Below are 17,765 nucleotides of genomic sequence, written 5' to 3' on the forward strand. Positions count from 1 at the left end.
TTTTAACATATTAAATAACGAATATATATATTTCTACCTCTTGCATGCGATACAGACCTCCGTAAGGAAGGAGAGTGGGCTTGCTCTGCTCTCCAAGTAGTCTTCTATCGCCCTGCCGAAGATGGGCGACTTCATTTCTAAACGCGATTTGGTGCTCGCTGGTGAGCGAGATCCGCCTGGACGGCCCGGACAAAACTTTCTACATTAGGTATTTGTATGTGAACAAGAGTGAATGTTTCAACACAGACACACTATAGACCTTTTCTCTTCGAACTTCGGAATCGAAGATTATTGAGTGGCAGCGCATTTCAAGCGCCGAGCCGTCGGCAAGCGCACGATGAGGCCGTAAATGATTGCATTGCAGCCTGCCACGCGAATCACATCGTCCTCGCATGTGCTTGGCCCAAGGGCACGTGTGGCGACGCGTACATCGACGAACCATTCCCGTGTAGACTTGCCCAAAATCTGGGTCCGCTGCCATCCAGAAGGAGCGGTGTTTTTAGAAATATATCTCCTTTGTGAGCAAAAAGCACGCAGTAAGGACTGCAAACGACGCATGGCGGCCAACTGCGTCGACTGCGGGCGGCGAACGTGCAAGGGCAAGCGCCGACGACTCCTGCCCAACGTCTTCTCGTGCGCCGTTTGCTACCGAACGTTTGGGCCATTGGTCTTTCCGCCACCGGACCATGGCGCTGCTGCTCCAGTACCACAAGCGCCGGTCGATGATCACGACACCATCGCTGTCCAAGCTCAACACGCGCCGGTGGCAGTCGGCGACCAAGACACAGCTGCCGCAGGTCCTCAAGCGCCCGTGGTTGATACCAACCAAGATAACGCCGCCAGCGTAGCACCGCAAGCACCGGTGACAATCAACGACCAGAACGCCGCAGATCCGCAAGCGCCAGAGAAACCGGTAGCCGACGCTGCTCCCTCTCCACAAGCGCAGGTGGCCATCGACGAGCAAGACGCCGCTGCAGCGCTTGTGCAAATGGCATATCCCCTGCGTTTCACGTACGTCACCAAGCTTGGAAGACCGGAGTCGTTATGAACTTTGTAGGCTCCCAGTCGCGCCAACTCCAACTCCGCAGGTTCGGTGATCCCAACACAATGCCCATCACGCTTCATAAGCCGAAATGTACTGCTGTAGCTGGTCAAAAGATAACTCTTCAGCTCCGCCGATGGCTCTTATTGCGCTCGTTTCGCGTTTGTCATCGGCCTCTTGTCGCTGCTCTGCGAGCTTACGCCTGCCCCGCATACTGTGTCGAGTGCTCGGCAAACGCTGGCAAGCGCTTTTGCAGCTATCTCGACACCCTCCGCAATCGAGCTGGTCCCGCTTGGTCATGGTGGCTTGCGACACAATCAAGGAAAGGTCAAAGTCGAAATTGGGTGTTTTTAGCGCAATTTGGAATTTCACCACACCGCACGACCGAGCATGACGCTGGTCGAGCGCTGGGAAGGGCCGGGTAACGCGATGGTCAAGGGCCTGCACGCGGCTTTGGTCAAGCAAGAGGAGCACGTGCTCTCGACCAACAGCAACACGAACCGCAGCGGCAGTAGCCTCGCGCCTAAGCCGCAGCTGCTCCGCGCCGTCGAGCTCGAGGAGCTCCTCGTCAAGAAGGTCAACGCGTGGATTGGCGAGAAGAAGACGCACGACTTTAGCGCCAACCCCGTCCACATGCATCAGTACAACGCGGTCGGCGGCCGGCTCATCGAGGCCATCGAGGCCACGCACGACGAGTCGGCCAAGGCGCTTTGGACCAAGGACGCAAGCAGCCCGATGGCCGCCAAGGCGCTCTTCGAGCACTTCTTCAGCACCTCGTGGTTTACGATTCCTCAGGCCGCGCAAGACGGCAAGGCGTCGGTACCCTCGTCGCCGATCGGCGGCGAGAAGAAGAAGCACAAGAAGGAAAAAAAGCACAAGAAGGAGAAGAAGGCCAAGAAAGCCAAGAAGCACGACGACGGCCACTTCCACCCGTACAGCGCCAACCCGATCGGCCACGTGACGCAGATGCTCCACCAAATGGACAACGTATAGCGAGCAGACGTACTAAGCGACGATGGAAACCGTATGCATCTCGAACAACCCGACAGAAAGTTGGGTCGCTGAGGTAGGATTATCAAGCCGGTCAAGTCCGCTACAGCATCATCACCACGCGTCTCTCATTGCGCTACCCTTCGTCTCCCAGGAAGCATGACGTATATATGTACACGGAATCGCATTGGGTGGGTGTTTACATCGTCTTGTCTGTGCGCGCGTAGAGCGTAAAGGCGACTTGCGAGCCAAAGCCCGCCGCGAAACGCAGCGCGTACTTGACGTCCGGGTACGCGCCGCCGTTGCTAAGGCGGAGCGGCGTCGCGCTCAAGTTGTCGTCGTGGATCTTGAAGTTGACAACCGGCGGGATGCGGCCGCGCTTGAGGCCCTCGACGGCCACCACGTCCTCGAACGAGACGCCCATCGGGTGGCCCGTGAAGCCCTTTGTATTCGCAATCACGAGCGTCGCCAGACCGGCGTCGCCAAACGCCGAGCGCAGCGCCGAGATCTCCGAGTACGCGCACGACTTGGACGGCGACGCGTGCGTGCCCGTCTCGTGGCTGTAGTAGACGCCGTGCGCAGCGATCATAGCGCGCGAGATGCCGTGCTCGGCCTCGATCGTCGAGAGGAACCGGTTGAGTTCGTGCGCGAGGTGCTCCTTGTCGATCGACGCGCCGTGGAAGGCCGAGTTGCTCGCTTGGCTCGCGACCAAGTGCACCGTCGACGGCGTCGAGAGGCCGCGGGCGATCGTCGCCGACTCGGCTTCGAGCACGAGGCCGACGGCGCCGCCACCGAGAAGCATGCCGTTGCGGCGCTTGTCGAACGGCACAGCGCCGTCCGCGACCGTCGAGGCCAGAGTCGCGGCACCGAGCGCGCGGAAGCCGCTGCCGATCCACGGCAGGAGGCTCTCGCTGCTCGCAATGTCGCCGGCGACAACGATGACGCGCTGGCACTTGCCCGACTTGATCCAGTCCTGCGCCATCGAGATGGCCACCGTCGTACCGGCGCACGTCGCGTTCACCTGGGCGTTCGGGCCCTTGGCACCGACGATCTGCGCAATCTGCGCGTTGGCGAGCACAAGGAGGCGGAAGAGGAGCTTGCGGTCAAACTCATAGTCGTCGGTCGGCGTCGTGTGGAAGCGCGCGACCTCCTTTACGGCCGCATCGAGCGCCGGGAACGACGTCGCGTACAAGACACCGGTCGAGTCGGCCATCGCGTCCGGAAGACGCCAGTTGCCCCAGCCGTTCTCGACGGTACCAGCCACGAGACCCGACTGCTTGAGCGCGTCGAGGCCGGCGGCGACGGCGGCGATCGACGCTGTGTCCATGCCTTCGACAAGGCTCTTGGGGATGCCGTACTGGGCGACGAGGTCCACGGGGCGAAGCACGGCCGCAAGCTTGATGCACTCGTCGGCGGAGCTCACTGGCGCGCGCGTCGTCACGCCGTCCTTCTTGGAGATCTGCACGACGCGGCGTGCCAGCATCGCGTCCTTGGCATCGTCACCGAGCACGTCAATGTGGTTGTCGCCAGCAAGAAGCTTCTCGAACGTGTCGGCGCGGAACGGACCCGCCGCGCCCGGCGCACCGGCGCCGACGCCCGAGACAACGACGCGCATCGGTTTGGGGGCCGCGACCACGGGCTTGGGCGACGGCGGCGCGACCGCGAGCGGCGGCAGCGCAGCATACGCGAGCGGCTGGTTGAGCGCCTTGCGCGCATACGTGCGGCGGTGCTTGTCGTCGACCTTGACGAGGTAGTACGTGCCGGGGAAGAGCGCATCGGTCGACTGCAGCGGCGTGTACGACTTGAGGCCGTGCGACGCCTCGCGCAAGTCCAAGTGCGCGTTGAACTCTTCGGGCGTCCGCTTCATGCGCGCGTCAAGGCGGCGTACGAGGTTGAGCGAGTCCGACATGCGCTCGAGCGTGAACGGCACAGCGCCAGCCTCGGTCGGCAACCGGTCCGCCGGGCGGGGCACGCGGAGCGAGAAGATCGAGCCGACCGCACCCGAGCCGTACGAGAAGAGCATGATGCGCTTGCCGTGGAGCGACGCGCGGGCCGTGTCGACGAGACACGCGAGGTTGATGTACACGGAGGCCGTGTAGCAGTTGCCAATCGCACGCGACGCGCCGCAGGACGGCTCGACCATGCGATTCCAGAGGTCGAGCGACACCTTGCGCGCGGCCGCGTCCAAGTCGCGGTCGTAGTACGTGTCTTCGAGCTTGGCGCCGTGCCACTTTTTGAGGAGTTCGTACTGCGGCAGGGACGGGTTGCGGAGAAAGTCGTTGAAGATGATGCGCGAAAAGCCCTTCTGCGCAAGCTTGTTGTACGGCGAGTGGAAGATGACAAAGTCGTTGGCGGCCACGTCAAAGTTCTTGCCGTTCTTGGTGACACCGGCGAGCTCGTTCTTGACGCAGAAGCGGCGGTAGCAGTCGTCGAGCGTCTTGAGGTAGCACGACTGCGAGAACTTGCCGTCGACGGTCGGGTACTCGGAGTGCGGGTCCGGCTTGTAAAAGTCCCACATGTTCTCCGAGAACGTCGTGCGCAGCTCGCTCTCCATGACGAGCGGCGCGTTGGGGCCGATGAGCATAGCGACAGCGCCGCAACCGCACGTCGGGCGCGCGGGGCCCTTGGCGTAAACCGCAATGTCACCGCACACAACGAGCGCGTAGCGGCCATCCCACGCACGGCTTTCGACCCACGCGACCGAGTTGAAGAGGGCCGCCGTACCACCGTAGCACGCGTTCACAGACGTCACACCTTCCAGATCGTAGTTGCCATGCTCGTGGAAGAGGTCCATGAGCACCGTCTTGGTCGATTTGCACAAATCGACCATCGTCTCGGTACCGACTTCGAGGCGGCCAATCTGCGACGGGTGGATGTCGTACTTTTCGAGGAGGTTCTTGACCGCCGTGAGCGCGATCGAGTTGACATCTTCGCGGTCGCCCGTAAAGCACATCTTGTCTTGGGCGAGGCCCTTGGTGTACTTGCCAGCGCTCACGCCATCGTATTGCTCGAGGTCGGCTTGGTCGATGTAGTTGGCCGGGAAGTAGACCTCCATGGCAAGGATACCAACATTCTCCGCCATCGTGCGCTTGGACGCGACGTCGGCCTTGGTCGTCTTCTTGGTCTTGGACTGCTGCTCGCAGTCGTAGCACGCCATGGGCACGGCCGCGACCTTGTTAGCGTCGTGGAACCGGTAGTGCAAGATGGAGCTCGCGACCGCGACGGCAAAGCCGAAGAGGAGGAAGAGCAGGAAGAGCGACGGGTACGTGGCCAGGTACGCCATGCCATCTTGGAGCAGCCCGCGGAGGCCCTCGGAGCTGACGACGACGAGCATCGCGAGGAAGAGCATGGGAGATGGAAATGCGAAATGATGATGAAAACCTTCCGCGAAACCCGACCCGTATCAAGTCTCGCAGGTTCAACACATCGGCCGCAAGATCTCACTTACAAAAGACGAGTCACATGGCCCTACCCCTTGAGGCCGCCAATGGGCTGGAATCACGCCACCTTTGTCCCACATCTGCGACGCGATCGGATCACCCTTCGGTCGAAGCCGCGCTGCTTCCCCATCGAATGTACACGGTGATTTACCTGGTACCTTGACATCCACATGCGATGCGCAATAGTGCGCGGCCGCGCTGTAATGGCCGCTGGACGTCCTAATCTGCGTGCAACTAGCTGCCGGTGCTCGCCAGCCAAACAAGATGCGGTCGCGGAGCGCCACATCGACTTTCAAAGGTCATTTCACCCAGCGTTACACAGTCGCCTCTTCGTATCTTGTACGTACAATGTACGTGACGTACATTCCGCTACAAAGACCAAAATGACGAGCGTACGTTTGCATGGCGCAGGGTACATGGTACAGAAAAATGGACGGCGATGACGAGATGACGCACGGAAGCACCCAAGTTTGTTGGCCGACGGTGCCCAGTGTGGCCTCTACGACGTGCCCCTTCGTTCGTTCGTCACGGCGCAGGATCGGCTGCGTCGGACGTCGATTCTTCGGAATCGCAGCCGAGTAGGACGGTGCCTGGGATCCTTGAAGCATGCTTATGCAACCTCGTGCATAGCGCTACTCGGCTGCATGGAGGCGTGGCGTCACCAGTATAAAAAGGGGCGACGTCACCCGAGTGACACCTTTGCATAGCGCATGCCATCTCACAAGCAATGGGGAAATGGATGGATCCCACTCCAAGGCCGGCGTGGCACTTCGAACTTCGGAAAGGACATGTAAAACGCATTAAACGCAACGTTTAACGCCATTGCGCAAACGTCGTTGGACCTGATCCGATGGGTTTGATGCGAAGTGCAAAGTGTCGCTCGTGGCGTGCCACGTATGCCGTGCCGGAACCACTTGATTGTGTCTGTGCAAATGTCCGAGTAAGCTTTTCAGCTTATAGTAGGTACTAGAACCATGCATCTCTATTGCCAGAGGCGTTTTACGAAGCATCGGAGCTCTTGTACTCAGACACCTTGCCGTCTTCACTCGTGTCTCGTCCGCTTCGAGTCGAATCCTTGATGCTTCCGGTCCCTTGTCGTGACAGAGGCGGCGGTATCCGTGCCACCGGCTTTTCTGGGCTCATAATGTCTTCGTACATCGAGACGAGCTCCTCCGTATCACGGCTCCGCTGCCGACGCAGCTTGAACGAGCGATCCGTCGCGGCCTTGGACTTGACGACGGTGCCATCCTTGCGCTTGTGTACAGAGCCTTTGGTCTCCATTGTGTTGAGCTTCGTCATGAGCTGCGTTTGGTTCTTAAGAATGATTTGCAGCGTATCCTAGAAGCAGCGTTGTTGTATCCGCGTGCAAGGAATGAATGTCAACCTTGAGGCGCTCGACATCCAAGTGCAAACTTGTGAGGCTCGACAAGGTCTCCTTGACGACAGCGTGGCCCGAGCCTATATGACCAATATCGGTGTCATGTACAACCACCTTTCGAGCTGTACCTGCAGAGATTGGTGGAGGGGATGCCGCGCGCTCGTCGTCCGTGCTGTCGTTTTGGAGGTTCTTCAAGCTCCGCACGCCGTTCACTGCCAACATGAGGCTCGAGCGCTCGCCCTTGAGGACTTCATTGGCGCTGCTGCTGCGCTCAAAGACGCGGCTCCGCGGCGCGCCTCGTTGCTCGAACGTCATCTCGTCGATCGCATCCTTGTCGACAACGTGCGCATTGTCGAGCACTTTTATGTTGGAGAAGCTCGACCGGTTCTTATTCTCGCGCTTGCGTTTGTCCGACTCGCGGTACAAGCGGTCTAGAATGTTGGGGTACAAAGCGAAAATGACCTCGGCGTCCACTTGGTCGAGGCTCTTCATTTCGCAAAACGTCGCGGCCACCGCGGTCGCGGACCGCGACGTATTGGCAAGGAGGCCTACGCCATGTTAGCGTCTAGTGTCCGCATAGCGAGTGCCGGTGAGCGCACCGATTTCGCCAAAAAAGCTGCCTTCTTTGAGCACGGCGACGACCGAGTTGTCCGGGCCGATGATCTTGACCTTGCCGCGGATAATGATGAGCATGCTCCGCCCGGGCTCGCCGCGGTGAAAAATCACGTCCTTCTCGTTGTACAAGTGCGTCTTGAGCCGCGTGACAACGGACGCGAGGCAGTCGTCGGTGCAGCCTTTGAAGAGCGGCACGAGCGCGATCGTGCGTCGGTGGATGTGGAGAGCAATCTCAGCGCGAATCAAAGGCGACAAGTCTTCGTCCTAGAGCGCACACGTCACCGCCACATATACCAGGAATTCGTACTTCGTAAATCGATCGCTCGTAGCGATCCGACGTCTTCTTGACGCGCCAGAGCATGTCGTAGTAGTTCTTAGCTGCCGTGCGCAGCTCCTACGCGCGCTGGCAACCACGGAGCAATGTCATGAGACGTACGCGTGGCACTTGCAGCGCCTTGAGGTCGGACATGACGGTCTTGATTTTGGCTTGGTACTCGGACGCGCGGGACGTGTGCCGAATGTAAATGGCCGTCACGCTTGCAAAAATGAGTGCCATCATGCAAAACCCCGCGAACGAAAGCATCGCGGCGTAAAGGTAGTGCTCGGGGGCAATCGTTGTGACCCTAGTCGACAGCCATATTTGGATGCATGGATCGAGAACTTGTCGTACGGGGACATGTTGAGCAGGAGGCTCGTAGACGTATAGAGGTAGATGCCGTATCGTGTAAATGGCTCCAAGTCGATCATGCTGTTGTCCGTGTCCATTGCCATCGAGGCCCACACACACGCGATCCAGTGCACGCACGAGACGTACAGCAGGAGCAGCTGAAAGGTGTACATGAATTCGAGGTGTTTCCTACACACAGCAGCATGAGGACATGTGTCATGGTAGTCGTCGTACCGGACAAAGCGGATGACGCGCGCCAAACGAAAGAGTTTCTACGCCAGCGTGAGCCAATGCGCTGATATCGAGCTTTAGGAACCGGAATCTTGAGGTACTTGAGCGACGTCTTGACCGCGACGCGCTCGACGCCCTTGCCCGCGTCAAACATTAATTCGTAGGGGATGGCGCCGGCAAAGTCGATGAAAAACCATGTCTAGAAGTGCCAGTCAATGAAGACACAGCGTCGACACGCAACGTACCGTCACGTAGTGGAGCGCGACCTTTTTCGGGTCGAGCACAATCTCAATGTCGTGGCGAAAGCCCGTGCTAGGCGTAAAGTCATACTATGCGTGCGCTTATCCATAAGGCGCACCGAAAGTTCATGACGACATCGCCGATGTACACTACGTCAATGACAATGTCGAAAATGTGCGTCCAGGACGGCGTGTCCATGTTGGCTTCAAAGACAAGGCTGTACGGCAGCCGCCACGCAAGGGCGACCGTCGCAATCGCAATCAACGAGTCCCAAGAAAGCCGCAGTGTGGAGTCTACAACGTCCGATGAGCCAGGAGTCTTGACGCAGTGGAATTTTGGAACCAGGGTAGATCATGAAGCGGGGCGGCGGTGCTGTCACGCCTTGCACGAGCTTCTTGCGCTCTTCGGCCGTCACGCGCAGCGAGACGCGGTTTGTCGCGGGCAGCACTTCGGCTTGCTTCCAAATGTTGAACGAAATGCGCTTGGCTTTTGGCGCCGACACCATGTGAACAAGGCGCGGAAGCCGCGACGGCGCCGCGTCGTCGTCCCGGTCCATGTTGATGACCCGCGTGAGCGTGGTGCGCTTCGGAGTCACCCTTTCGCTCGCAGCCTTTCCCATGGAATACCCGAATACCCGGCGCGGTTTCACGAGGTGAGCTCTCTTGTGCGTTTCGACAGGACCGGTTTCGTACGAGTTGATAAGCTAATCGCACGCCATTTTGGCCACGATGGTATGCCTCTACAACTGTCGACAACGGCAAACGCCAAGTGCAAACAGCTTTGATGTGGACACGAGATCGACCATGGCACAGTCCTATCGTATCGCAACGCGCTGGTACAGCCGTAGGTGTCGTGTGTGGCCTTGCTCTGTTTTGGGCCGGAAGGTTGCGTGGTTTTAGAATAGAAAAGCTCCACGAGGGGGGATGGGAAAAATGATTCGCGCATGTGTCAGGAGGAGGGGGGCCCTCGTTTGCAGCCGACTGGCTTTCCCCGTCGCAGAACAGATTGCGCGTGGCGGCAAATGGACCTCCTTGTCTGCGTGAAGGAGGCGAGAGGCCTCCGCAACACGCAGGTCTTTGGCACGCAGGATCCGTACTGCACGATCAAGGTCTCGGGCACCAAGGTTAAGACCAAGGTGCACGCCAAAGGCGGCGTCGAGCCGCGCTTCGATGCGACGTTCCACATCCCGAGCGTCGATGTGAACGAGCCGTTCCAAATCGAGATCAAGAACCACTCGATCCTGCGCAAGGCCCATATTGGCATCTACCGTGCGCCATTGCAAGAGGCCATCGCGGCGTCGCTGGGCGCCGAGCACTGGTTCAAACTCGAGCACCGGACCAAGCATCCGTCGCCCGGCGGCGAGGTGCGCCTCCGCCTCGAGTTGCGCGCTAGCTCCCTCACGCCGCCCGAGCCGCCCGTGAACGGCCACTTTGAGTTTCCGCGGCTGTACAAGAGCCGCGACTACAAGTCGTCGACGTACGAAGCACACGCTGTGGGCTCGACGCCGCCGCAAACACGATTCCAGCTGCAGTCCAACAACGCAGTGCGGTCCTCGTCAGACCGCCAGACGCCCGAGCGCCACACCGCCTCGGCCCCCGCGTTTATTCGGCAGGATCGCCACTCGGTGCCGCCCGAGCTTGCGCACGAGGCCGAGTCGTTGCCGGCCAAGACACAGCAGTACCATACACCACCGCAGCATGCAGCCCCGCCACCGTACGCATCGGCGACGATCCCGCGACTGCCACCACGAAGTCTGCCATCCCAAATGAGCTCTGGTAGCAATCACAGCAATCACAGCAGTGGCTGGGCGCGCCAAGCTTCAGGCGAGAGCTCGACCGACGAGCGGTCCACCGTGCGGCCGCCACTGTACGCGATTCCAAACCCGGACGGCGACGGCCGCCTCGTATATATGGATCCGAACGGTCCGCCCGGCAGCTTCCGCGGCACGTTCCCGGTGCCGGCCGACGCCCCCGTGAACGACATAGCGAGTAACAGGGCGCGCCCCGTCACAACATCGATGGACGAGATCGACTGGGCGGGGTACGAAGAGCTCCAGGTGTACCGCCACTTGTACATTTACCCGTCCATGGTCAAGATCATCCGGTCGCTCCAGAGTGACTACATGAAGACGGAGCTTGCGCACTACGGCGGCACGCTCGCGATGGTCAAGAGCCTCAAGTTTCCGGATGAAAAGGATGCGCTCGTCAAGGAGATCATCTCGCTGAGCAAGGTCGACTGCCCCAAAGTGCTCCGCTTCATGGGCTTTTACATCTCGCCCACCGCGGGTCTTTGCTGCGTCACGGAGAACCTCGCGGGCAACCCGCCCGACTTGCGCGCGCTTCTGAACCGCCCCAAGCCCGGGCTGACGTGGCACGACAAGCTGCGCATCGCGACCGAGGTGGCCGAGGCGCTCGTGTACATGCACGCACAAAAGCCGATCATGATCCATCGCAACATCAAGGCGGCGTCGGTGATCCTCGGGCGGCGCCGCGAAGCCGTGCTGAGTGGCTTTGGCTGCTGCCGCGACCGCAGCTACGATCAAACCATGACGTCGGGCGTCGGCGACGTGCAGTGGTCCGCGCCCGAGATGCTCATGGACGGTGACTACGCCGAGCGCGTCGACGTCTACTCGTTTGGCGTCCTCCTCGTCGAGCTCGACACGCACGAGATCCCGTTCTTGGAAGAGAGCGAGACGTACCCGCGCAGCGACTTCATTGGGATGCTCGTCACGGGCCGCCTCCGCCACCGGCCATCGGCGTCGTGCCCTCCACCGATCCGAGACATCGTCGCGCTCTGCATCCAGCACGACCCCGGCCTCCGCCCCGACATGCGCCAAGTGCTCGGTCTCCTCCAAGCTGTCGCATTAAGTTAAACAATATCGTAGTGTCCTATGTTTAATTGACCAAATTGTGTCGACGTCGAGCCAAGATATCGAAGCTCGAATCGGATTGGCTGCATTTTAACCAATGAAAGCGCCGGATCTTGATCGAGACCACTCGTTGCCACAGAAAGCAACTCGATGGCCGCGGAAGGACTGGAGGTGCTCGCGCTGCGCCTGGACCAAGTCAAGGCCCGAGCCAAGTACGTGGCGTCGCTCAAGACGTGGTGCAAGGAGCTTAGCGTCCATGGCCGCCTCCTCACGCGCGGCAGCCTGCACCTCGTGCTCCTCGAAGGCAGCGCGTCCGGCCTCGACGCGCTCATCGCCCGGTACGCCTCCGAGCCCATTGACGAGAACGCAGCCGGCGAGGTACGCACACAAACAGTGCCATTGCAAGACGCTCATGCCCTTGGTGTAGATGGTCAAGGACTCCATGTTTGATGTACTGGGCCGCCAGCCCCGGACAGGCGACGCTACGTTCCAGGGCTTTGTCGACCTGCAAGTGCTGGTACGCGCGAGAAGCAAACGACTTGTCGCTCATTCGGGTCGATGGTTGCGTAGAACGATGCGATGATGGACAAGCTCTTCGTGCAAGACTGGGGCGCTGATGCGGCGTGGATCGCGGAAGCAAGAACGACGGATCGCTCCAAGCGCTTCATTGCGCGACGCGACGCCGCAAAGCTCAAGCGGAAACAGGAGCGGCAGAAGCTGGCACAGGAGCGCGACGCCAAGAAAGCGGCTAAGCGGGAAGCCAAGAAGCTGGAGGAAGGAGGGGCTGATGCATCGGACCATGACAACGACGGCACGGCCGAGGCCACGGTCCAGGTCGAGGCGTCCGAGACCCCTGTCGTCCCAAGTCCTGCACTCACGTCGACAAAAGACGCGATGCAGCCCGAAGTGGAGCCAAAGAAGACAGAGCCATCACATCCGTCCAAGGCTGCACAACCGACCAAGGCCAAGCACGAGCAGCCACCCAAGGCCAAGCAATCTCAGCAGCCCAAAGCTAAGCAATCTCAGCAACCCAAGGCTAAGCAAACTCAGCAGCCCAAAGCCAAGCAAGCACAGCCAAACCAGTCACAGTCCAAGAAAGGACAAAAGAAGCCCTTCCAGAAGAAGGGGCCGCCGCAAAAGCCGGGCCCGAGCAAGAAGCGGTCGTTGGACCCGTGGGCCGCGCCCGAGGCGGCATCGCACGGTGCGCCTTCGTTCTCCATGGGCGCCAAGAAGAAGGCGCGCGCGAATCCCAAGTCCAAGCCTTGATGAGCACGCGTAGGTTGGCATTATAAATACTACTAAACAGAAACACCCTCCTATCTATATGTCGTCAATGTCCATCATATCGTACGAGAAGTCGGCCACGTCCTCGCTCTCGCTCTCGCTCGCGTCCGACTCGGGCTCGGTCTTCCACTCGGCGTTGTGGCGGGGCGGGCGGTAGAGCACAATCGCGGTCGACGTGTCGGCCGGCGGTTGCTCGTCGTGCAGTGGAAACGGTTGTTGGGTGCAAGTGGTCTGAAAAGCTTTGGCGGGCGACGTCAGCTCGAGCGTCGGGTACGATGCCTGCGCTTCGTACGGCACGAGCTGCAGCTGGTCCGACTCGGCGTCCATATCCACGTCCATGTCCACGTCGTCGTTCTCGGGGGAGCTCACGTGGTCAAACCATACGGGCTCGGGCGCTTGCACCTGCGTGTACTGGAGGCTCTCTGCCAGCTTCATGCGCTTGTGGTGGCAGGGCGCGCTGTAGCTGTCGTCGTCGCGGCCACGGCGCAGGCCTCGGTTGAGGGCCATGGGGCGCGACTGGGGCGGGAACAACATCATCGTCGTCTTGGAATCGGTTCGTGTCGAGAGAAACTTGGCAACTGAAGCGCAATCGGCGAGCCCAATCATCCGGATACGCGACCATACAACGCCCAAGGTGGCGGCGCAGCTTCCAGAAGCAAGCTCGCGAATTATCCGGAAGCAATTCTAGAAAGTTCGTGTTTACGTCGTTGCGACGCGCCTCGCTACCAACAACTCGTCGCGAGCGAGTCCCGAGGGCACGGTTGACGCAGCAGCGGCCTCTCTCTGCGCCGTCGTCTCCATCCTGACCATAGTTGTCGCTCGTTTAGCTGTAGTGTATTTATACGGTAACGTTAAGTTAACGGAAAATGCAATGCAATGTGGTAGCTGGAGATGGCAGGCCCGAGGTTGATAGGTCACCCAACCGAGATCCTGCAGTAAGGGATTTACATCCCTTGTCCTGCAGATAGTACCGTGATCGAAGAAGGTTGTGAACCCAAGTGACAGCGAATTGCTTGCGACTGCATTTGCATGGAGGCCAGAATCGTGGGCACGACAACGGTAACTCCTGCAGACGTTTTGGGTCCACCGCCAGTGCGCACTCTCAATCCGAGCGACCGTCGCTTCCTCCCGACTGTTCGACTCCATAGGTCATCTCTTGTGCTCGGTATGACCTGCCTGTGATACATTGTTCACTTTCTTCTTGAGCATACATCCGTGAGTGTGCCACGTATATGTACATGTATGACGTCGACGGCTTGAGCTCGAGCAATACAACTACAATATGAGCATGCGCTTGGAGATTGGCTTCGTCATAAGTCTTTTTTCCATAGGACCGAGCCAAAATAGCATGGATGCACGCCGACGACCTGTGCGCAAACGGGCGCGCAAGGTCGTCGAGTAAAGATCGCGTGCTTCCAGAGAGTTCCACGTGGGGTGTTTTAAACACATCCGTGCAAGCATGTGTTTGAATCGCATCATCATCGGGCCAGTCTCCAAACAGCCGAGGCGTCCATGCTGCGTCGCGGAGTCCGCCGCCGGCGCGAAGCCGACGACGAAGAGGTCTACCTGCAGATGCCCGCCCACAAGAAGAGCCTCGTCGAGTTCCTCGAGAACATGTGCATCTCGTCGGCAGCGTCGCCGTCCTCGCCCGCGGGCACGACCAAGGCCGACGCCAAGGCGAGGCCGCCGAGCCCCGCTGCGTACGTTGCGGCCACAGGCCCACGCCAGTTCCTCCACCCGCAACGCGTCCATCTCGACCTCTACACGTCCTACCTGTAAGCACTATGCTGCGCCACGCGTCTACCTACTCATCGGACATGTTGTAGGCAGCGACGGGCCGCGCCGCCGCGGGACCCCGCCCTCGGTGCTCTCGTGCTCTACAACCCCAAGCCCAATCTCAACCCGATGCGGAGCTACATGTTTCCGCCATTCACGATTCCTGAAGAAAGCGAGATCGAAGACAGTGACTTTATGACGGACGTCGACATGGAGAGCGACGACCCTGCGTCGCCCATCATCGTACCTGCGCCAGGGCGACCACGCCCCGCCGGCAATCTCTCCCACAGCGAATGGTTCTTATCGGACGAGTCCGATGATGATAACATGGACCTTCTATAGCGTTGGCCATACTCGTATTGCGTTTGACATTCACCGATCTCTGCAGCCGATATGCATGGGGCGCATGTCTTAGTGGGCAGGCGGGTCCTTCTGCCACACGCAGAGCTTGCCGTCAAAGTCGGGCGACACGAGCATCGGCAAGTGGGGGTGCCTACGCAGCAAGAGAACGTTAGAGTGCGTCACAAGCACTTCTCGGTCGTCCTACCATCGCACGTCGCGCGTGACGCCCGGTGGGCCGCGGCGGCGGTCACGCGGCGACTGATTGCGCTCGAGCTGCTCGACGATCGCGCCCGTGAGCACATCGTAAATGTACACGTCGCCGTCGGCCGAGCCCGAGTAGATGAAGCGCTGGGCGGTCGAGTGCAAGGGAGAGAAGTAGCACCGGATGAGCGTCTGCTGCACCATGTGCCCGCGGTACGTCATGATCGACTGGTCTTGCGGGTGCGGCGTCTCAGCCTCGTCGTCTTCGTACCCCGGGTACATCTCGAAGCGGTAGTCCCACTCGTACCGGCGCGGCACGACCTGCACCTTGTCGTTCGAGAGACACTTGCGCAAATCCCAGAGCTTGCAGCTCTGGTCCTTGGCGTTCGAGATGAAGTAGTAGCCGTCGTTGCGCGAGCTCAAGTGCGTAACGCCGTCCGTGTGGCCTAGGGATGGCATGAGCCGCTTGGTTCAATGCATATCTCTACCTGGGAAGACGCCTTGGGGCGTCGCATTCGACTCGGACATCATGCGCCGGTCCCAGAGCTTGATGAGCTGGTCGTCCGACCCGCTGAGAAAGACGTTCGAGTAGTCGTCGACAAATGTAATCGCGTTCACGTCGTTCGTGTGGCCCATGAGATGACACACGGTCTTGTTGGTCGTCATGTCATGCAGCACGACGCTGTTGCTCGACGTGCCGGCGAGGAGCTCGGTGCCCGACGAATTGAGCCCGAGACACCAGACGCCAAAGTCCCGCAGGTAGCGCGTCGACGGCGTCGACTGCCGCGATGGGCTCAGGCGGAACGTTGTCTCGCTCGTTGGCGACACCAACCGCACCGAGCTCGTGATCGACGAGTACACGATGCTGTCGGCGTTGGGTGTGAAATGGGCGTCCGTGACCGTCCAGCGCAGGTTCCGCGCCGGCAGCGATAGCACTCGCTTCCACGTCGCACTGTCGTACACGGAGATCTCTTCGCTCTGGCCCGCAATGAGAAATTGCCGCCCATCGGCGCTAAACTCGCCACAGTAGAGCCGCTCGACTAGCTGGTCGACTTCGTGGAACTGGCTGTTGATGCCAAACGGCAAAAACGACTCGTTGGTTGCGAGGCGCTCTGGCGTGCTCAAATGGCCGCGTCGCTCGCGCTGGAAGAGGAGCGAGATGAGCCCCGGCACGCGCGACGTGTGCCCCTTGGATGTTGCCCGCGGCAGGCGGTAGCGGTAGCGCGCCGACGCGAGGCTCAAGTCGCAGCGCTCTGCAAGACTCTCATGCATGCGCGTCGTCGTCATCGCCTCGCGCTGGTTGCGCTCGAACGGTGGAACGTACAGCGAAGCCGCCATGGCACGAACCAGCTGCAACTCGCGGAGTGAGGAATTGGATTCGCCGATCCTTCCAGATACGTCGCTCATATCCGGCAGGTCTGAACTCTTCCGAAGACGAAAGATCGCAATTCTACTCGAATGCCAGTATAATGAAACTTGTGACAGCGACTAAGATCTGCGCTCTGTACAATACATCAGTGCCAAGAGTTACTGCAGGGGTATATAGCGAGGTTAGACAAAATGCGACTCGGGCTCGGGCGTGCTAATTTCCTTGAGCGGCTGGTCGATAAGGAGCACGTCGCGGACGCAAATGTCGAGGATGTACGCCGTGAGGCCCCAAATGACGTGTGGGCCTGCCGTGAAGACGGGCGTTGCGTTTTTGGGTCGGATCCAGTACTTGTCTTCGACGAGCAGTGAGAGAGGCACCGTGAAGAGGCTCTCGACCTCGCTCGCGTTGATGCGCAGCAGGTCGGCGTTGAAGTCGGCAATGTGGCCGACCACGGGCGTCACGGCCACGCCTGTAATCGATGCAACGTTCGACCAATCGCAGCGCAAAACACCGAGCACGTTGACCTATTACGCTGGATGAGCGCACATATCAATGGTGCAATGAACCTGCGAGGCGCGGACGCCGACTTCTTCCTCCATCTCGCGCAAGCACGTGTCTTCGATGCAGTTGTCAATGTTTTCGACCATGCCCCCTGGAAAGCACACTTCGCCGCGATGGAAGCGCATCTGGGACGACCGCAGCGTGAAAATGACGTGCGGACTGCCATCACTCGCCATCGTACAGAGCGGAATCACAACCGCCGCGCGCTTTGCTGACGCCTTGGCGATTTGCCGCGGAAGTCGGTTCAAGCGCTTGCGGATGCGGTCCAAGTGCCGTCCCGAGAAAGCGTCCAGCAGATCTGTCGTAGGCGGCTTGTCCTTCACCAGGGCTATGCAATCAAAAATATAAGCGCCATATCAGATCATAGATTATACCAGCGCCACGGAATGGCTGCAGCAGAAGCGCCAGCTCATCGATTTTGCCTTCTTCGAGCAGCTTGGCACAACGGCGCAGCGTTTGTTCCCTAGTAGCGTCGCGTGGTCAGTGACGGAAGCGTATGGCTGGCAGCGGCACCTGTCGCTAAAGCCCGCTGCGAGCGCCGGCGCCGTGTAGTGCGCAACGAGGTACGTCGTGTCCACGGGGTACTCGGGCAGCTTGAGCGCCTTGTGCGAGAAGAGGCGTCGATCGACCACGGCCTTGCCCACCGCACGGAAGCGGCTCATGGTGAAGATTCCGATTTGCACGTTTTGCAGCGAGATTCGACAGAAACGCAGACGTCCTGTTAAGTGCGATGCTGAGGTCGATGACGCAATCTCTCTAG

At 59.9% G+C, this 17,765-nt stretch overlaps 9 protein-coding genes across 9 annotated transcripts; 4 read left to right on the forward strand and 5 right to left on the reverse strand.

Moving 5' to 3' along the window:
- Positions 1–1,395: 1,395 nt before the first annotated feature.
- On the forward strand, positions 1,396–2,227 carry SDRG_10492 (hypothetical protein). The gene has a single exon (XM_008616484.1). It carries the CDS (start codon positions 1,433–1,435, stop codon positions 2,033–2,035), a length of 603 nt encoding a protein of 200 aa, XP_008614706.1. The 5' UTR covers positions 1,396–1,432; the 3' UTR covers positions 2,036–2,227.
- Positions 2,228–2,231: 4 nt separating this feature from the next.
- SDRG_10493 (hypothetical protein) lies at positions 2,232–5,381 on the reverse strand (the record flags this gene model as incomplete). Its single annotated transcript, XM_008616485.1, has 1 exon — positions 2,232–5,381. One exon carries the CDS (start codon positions 5,379–5,381, stop codon positions 2,232–2,234), a length of 3,150 nt encoding a protein of 1,049 aa, XP_008614707.1.
- A 1,057-nt stretch (positions 5,382–6,438) lies between these two features.
- SDRG_10494 (hypothetical protein) lies at positions 6,439–9,263 on the reverse strand. Its single transcript, XM_008616486.1, has 12 exons — positions 8,946–9,263; positions 8,722–8,896; positions 8,609–8,675; positions 8,449–8,562; positions 8,367–8,404; positions 8,136–8,321; positions 7,902–8,088; positions 7,773–7,859; positions 7,450–7,729; positions 6,979–7,398; positions 6,857–6,930; positions 6,439–6,810 (listed from the first exon to the last, which is right to left on the reverse strand). The coding sequence occupies exons 1-12, from the start codon at positions 9,220–9,222 to the stop codon at positions 6,472–6,474; spliced, it is 2,244 nt and encodes a 747-aa protein (XP_008614708.1). The 5' UTR covers positions 9,223–9,263; the 3' UTR covers positions 6,439–6,471.
- Positions 9,264–9,564: 301 nt separating this feature from the next.
- SDRG_10495 (TKL protein kinase) lies at positions 9,565–11,594 on the forward strand. The gene has a single exon (XM_008616487.1). It carries the CDS (start codon positions 9,625–9,627, stop codon positions 11,473–11,475), a length of 1,851 nt encoding a protein of 616 aa, XP_008614709.1. The 5' UTR covers positions 9,565–9,624; the 3' UTR covers positions 11,476–11,594.
- A 4-nt stretch (positions 11,595–11,598) lies between these two features.
- Positions 11,599–12,800, forward strand: SDRG_10496 (hypothetical protein). The gene is made up of 3 exons (XM_008616488.1): positions 11,599–11,850; positions 11,900–11,989; positions 12,043–12,800. Exons 1-3 carry the CDS (start codon positions 11,623–11,625, stop codon positions 12,736–12,738), a joined length of 1,014 nt encoding a protein of 337 aa, XP_008614710.1. The 5' UTR covers positions 11,599–11,622; the 3' UTR covers positions 12,739–12,800.
- SDRG_10497 (hypothetical protein) lies at positions 12,793–13,293 on the reverse strand (the record flags this gene model as incomplete). The annotated part of the gene is made up of 1 exon (XM_008616489.1): positions 12,793–13,293. The coding sequence occupies one exon, from the start codon at positions 13,291–13,293 to the stop codon at positions 12,793–12,795; it is 501 nt and encodes a 166-aa protein (XP_008614711.1).
- Positions 13,294–14,234: 941 nt separating this feature from the next.
- On the forward strand, positions 14,235–14,891 carry SDRG_10498 (hypothetical protein). Its single transcript, XM_008616490.1, has 2 exons — positions 14,235–14,531; positions 14,583–14,891. The coding sequence occupies exons 1-2, from the start codon at positions 14,269–14,271 to the stop codon at positions 14,872–14,874; spliced, it is 555 nt and encodes a 184-aa protein (XP_008614712.1). The 5' UTR covers positions 14,235–14,268; the 3' UTR covers positions 14,875–14,891.
- Positions 14,892–14,943: 52 nt separating this feature from the next.
- Positions 14,944–16,413, reverse strand: SDRG_10499 (hypothetical protein; the record flags this gene model as incomplete). The annotated part of the gene is made up of 3 exons (XM_008616491.1): positions 14,944–15,025; positions 15,080–15,521; positions 15,564–16,413. The coding sequence occupies 3 exons, from the start codon at positions 16,411–16,413 to the stop codon at positions 14,944–14,946; spliced, it is 1,374 nt and encodes a 457-aa protein (XP_008614713.1).
- A 213-nt stretch (positions 16,414–16,626) lies between these two features.
- SDRG_10500 (hypothetical protein) lies at positions 16,627–17,667 on the reverse strand (the record flags this gene model as incomplete). Its single annotated transcript, XM_008616492.1, has 4 exons — positions 16,627–16,968; positions 17,011–17,333; positions 17,380–17,468; positions 17,519–17,667. The coding sequence occupies 4 exons, from the start codon at positions 17,665–17,667 to the stop codon at positions 16,627–16,629; spliced, it is 903 nt and encodes a 300-aa protein (XP_008614714.1).
- Positions 17,668–17,765: the final 98 nt, after the last annotated feature.

The sequence above is a fragment of the Saprolegnia diclina genome (assembly GCF_000281045.1).
Source record: "Saprolegnia diclina VS20 unplaced genomic scaffold supercont1.36, whole genome shotgun sequence".
In the NCBI taxonomy this organism is placed as follows: Eukaryota; Oomycota; class Saprolegniomycetes; order Saprolegniales; family Saprolegniaceae; genus Saprolegnia; species Saprolegnia diclina.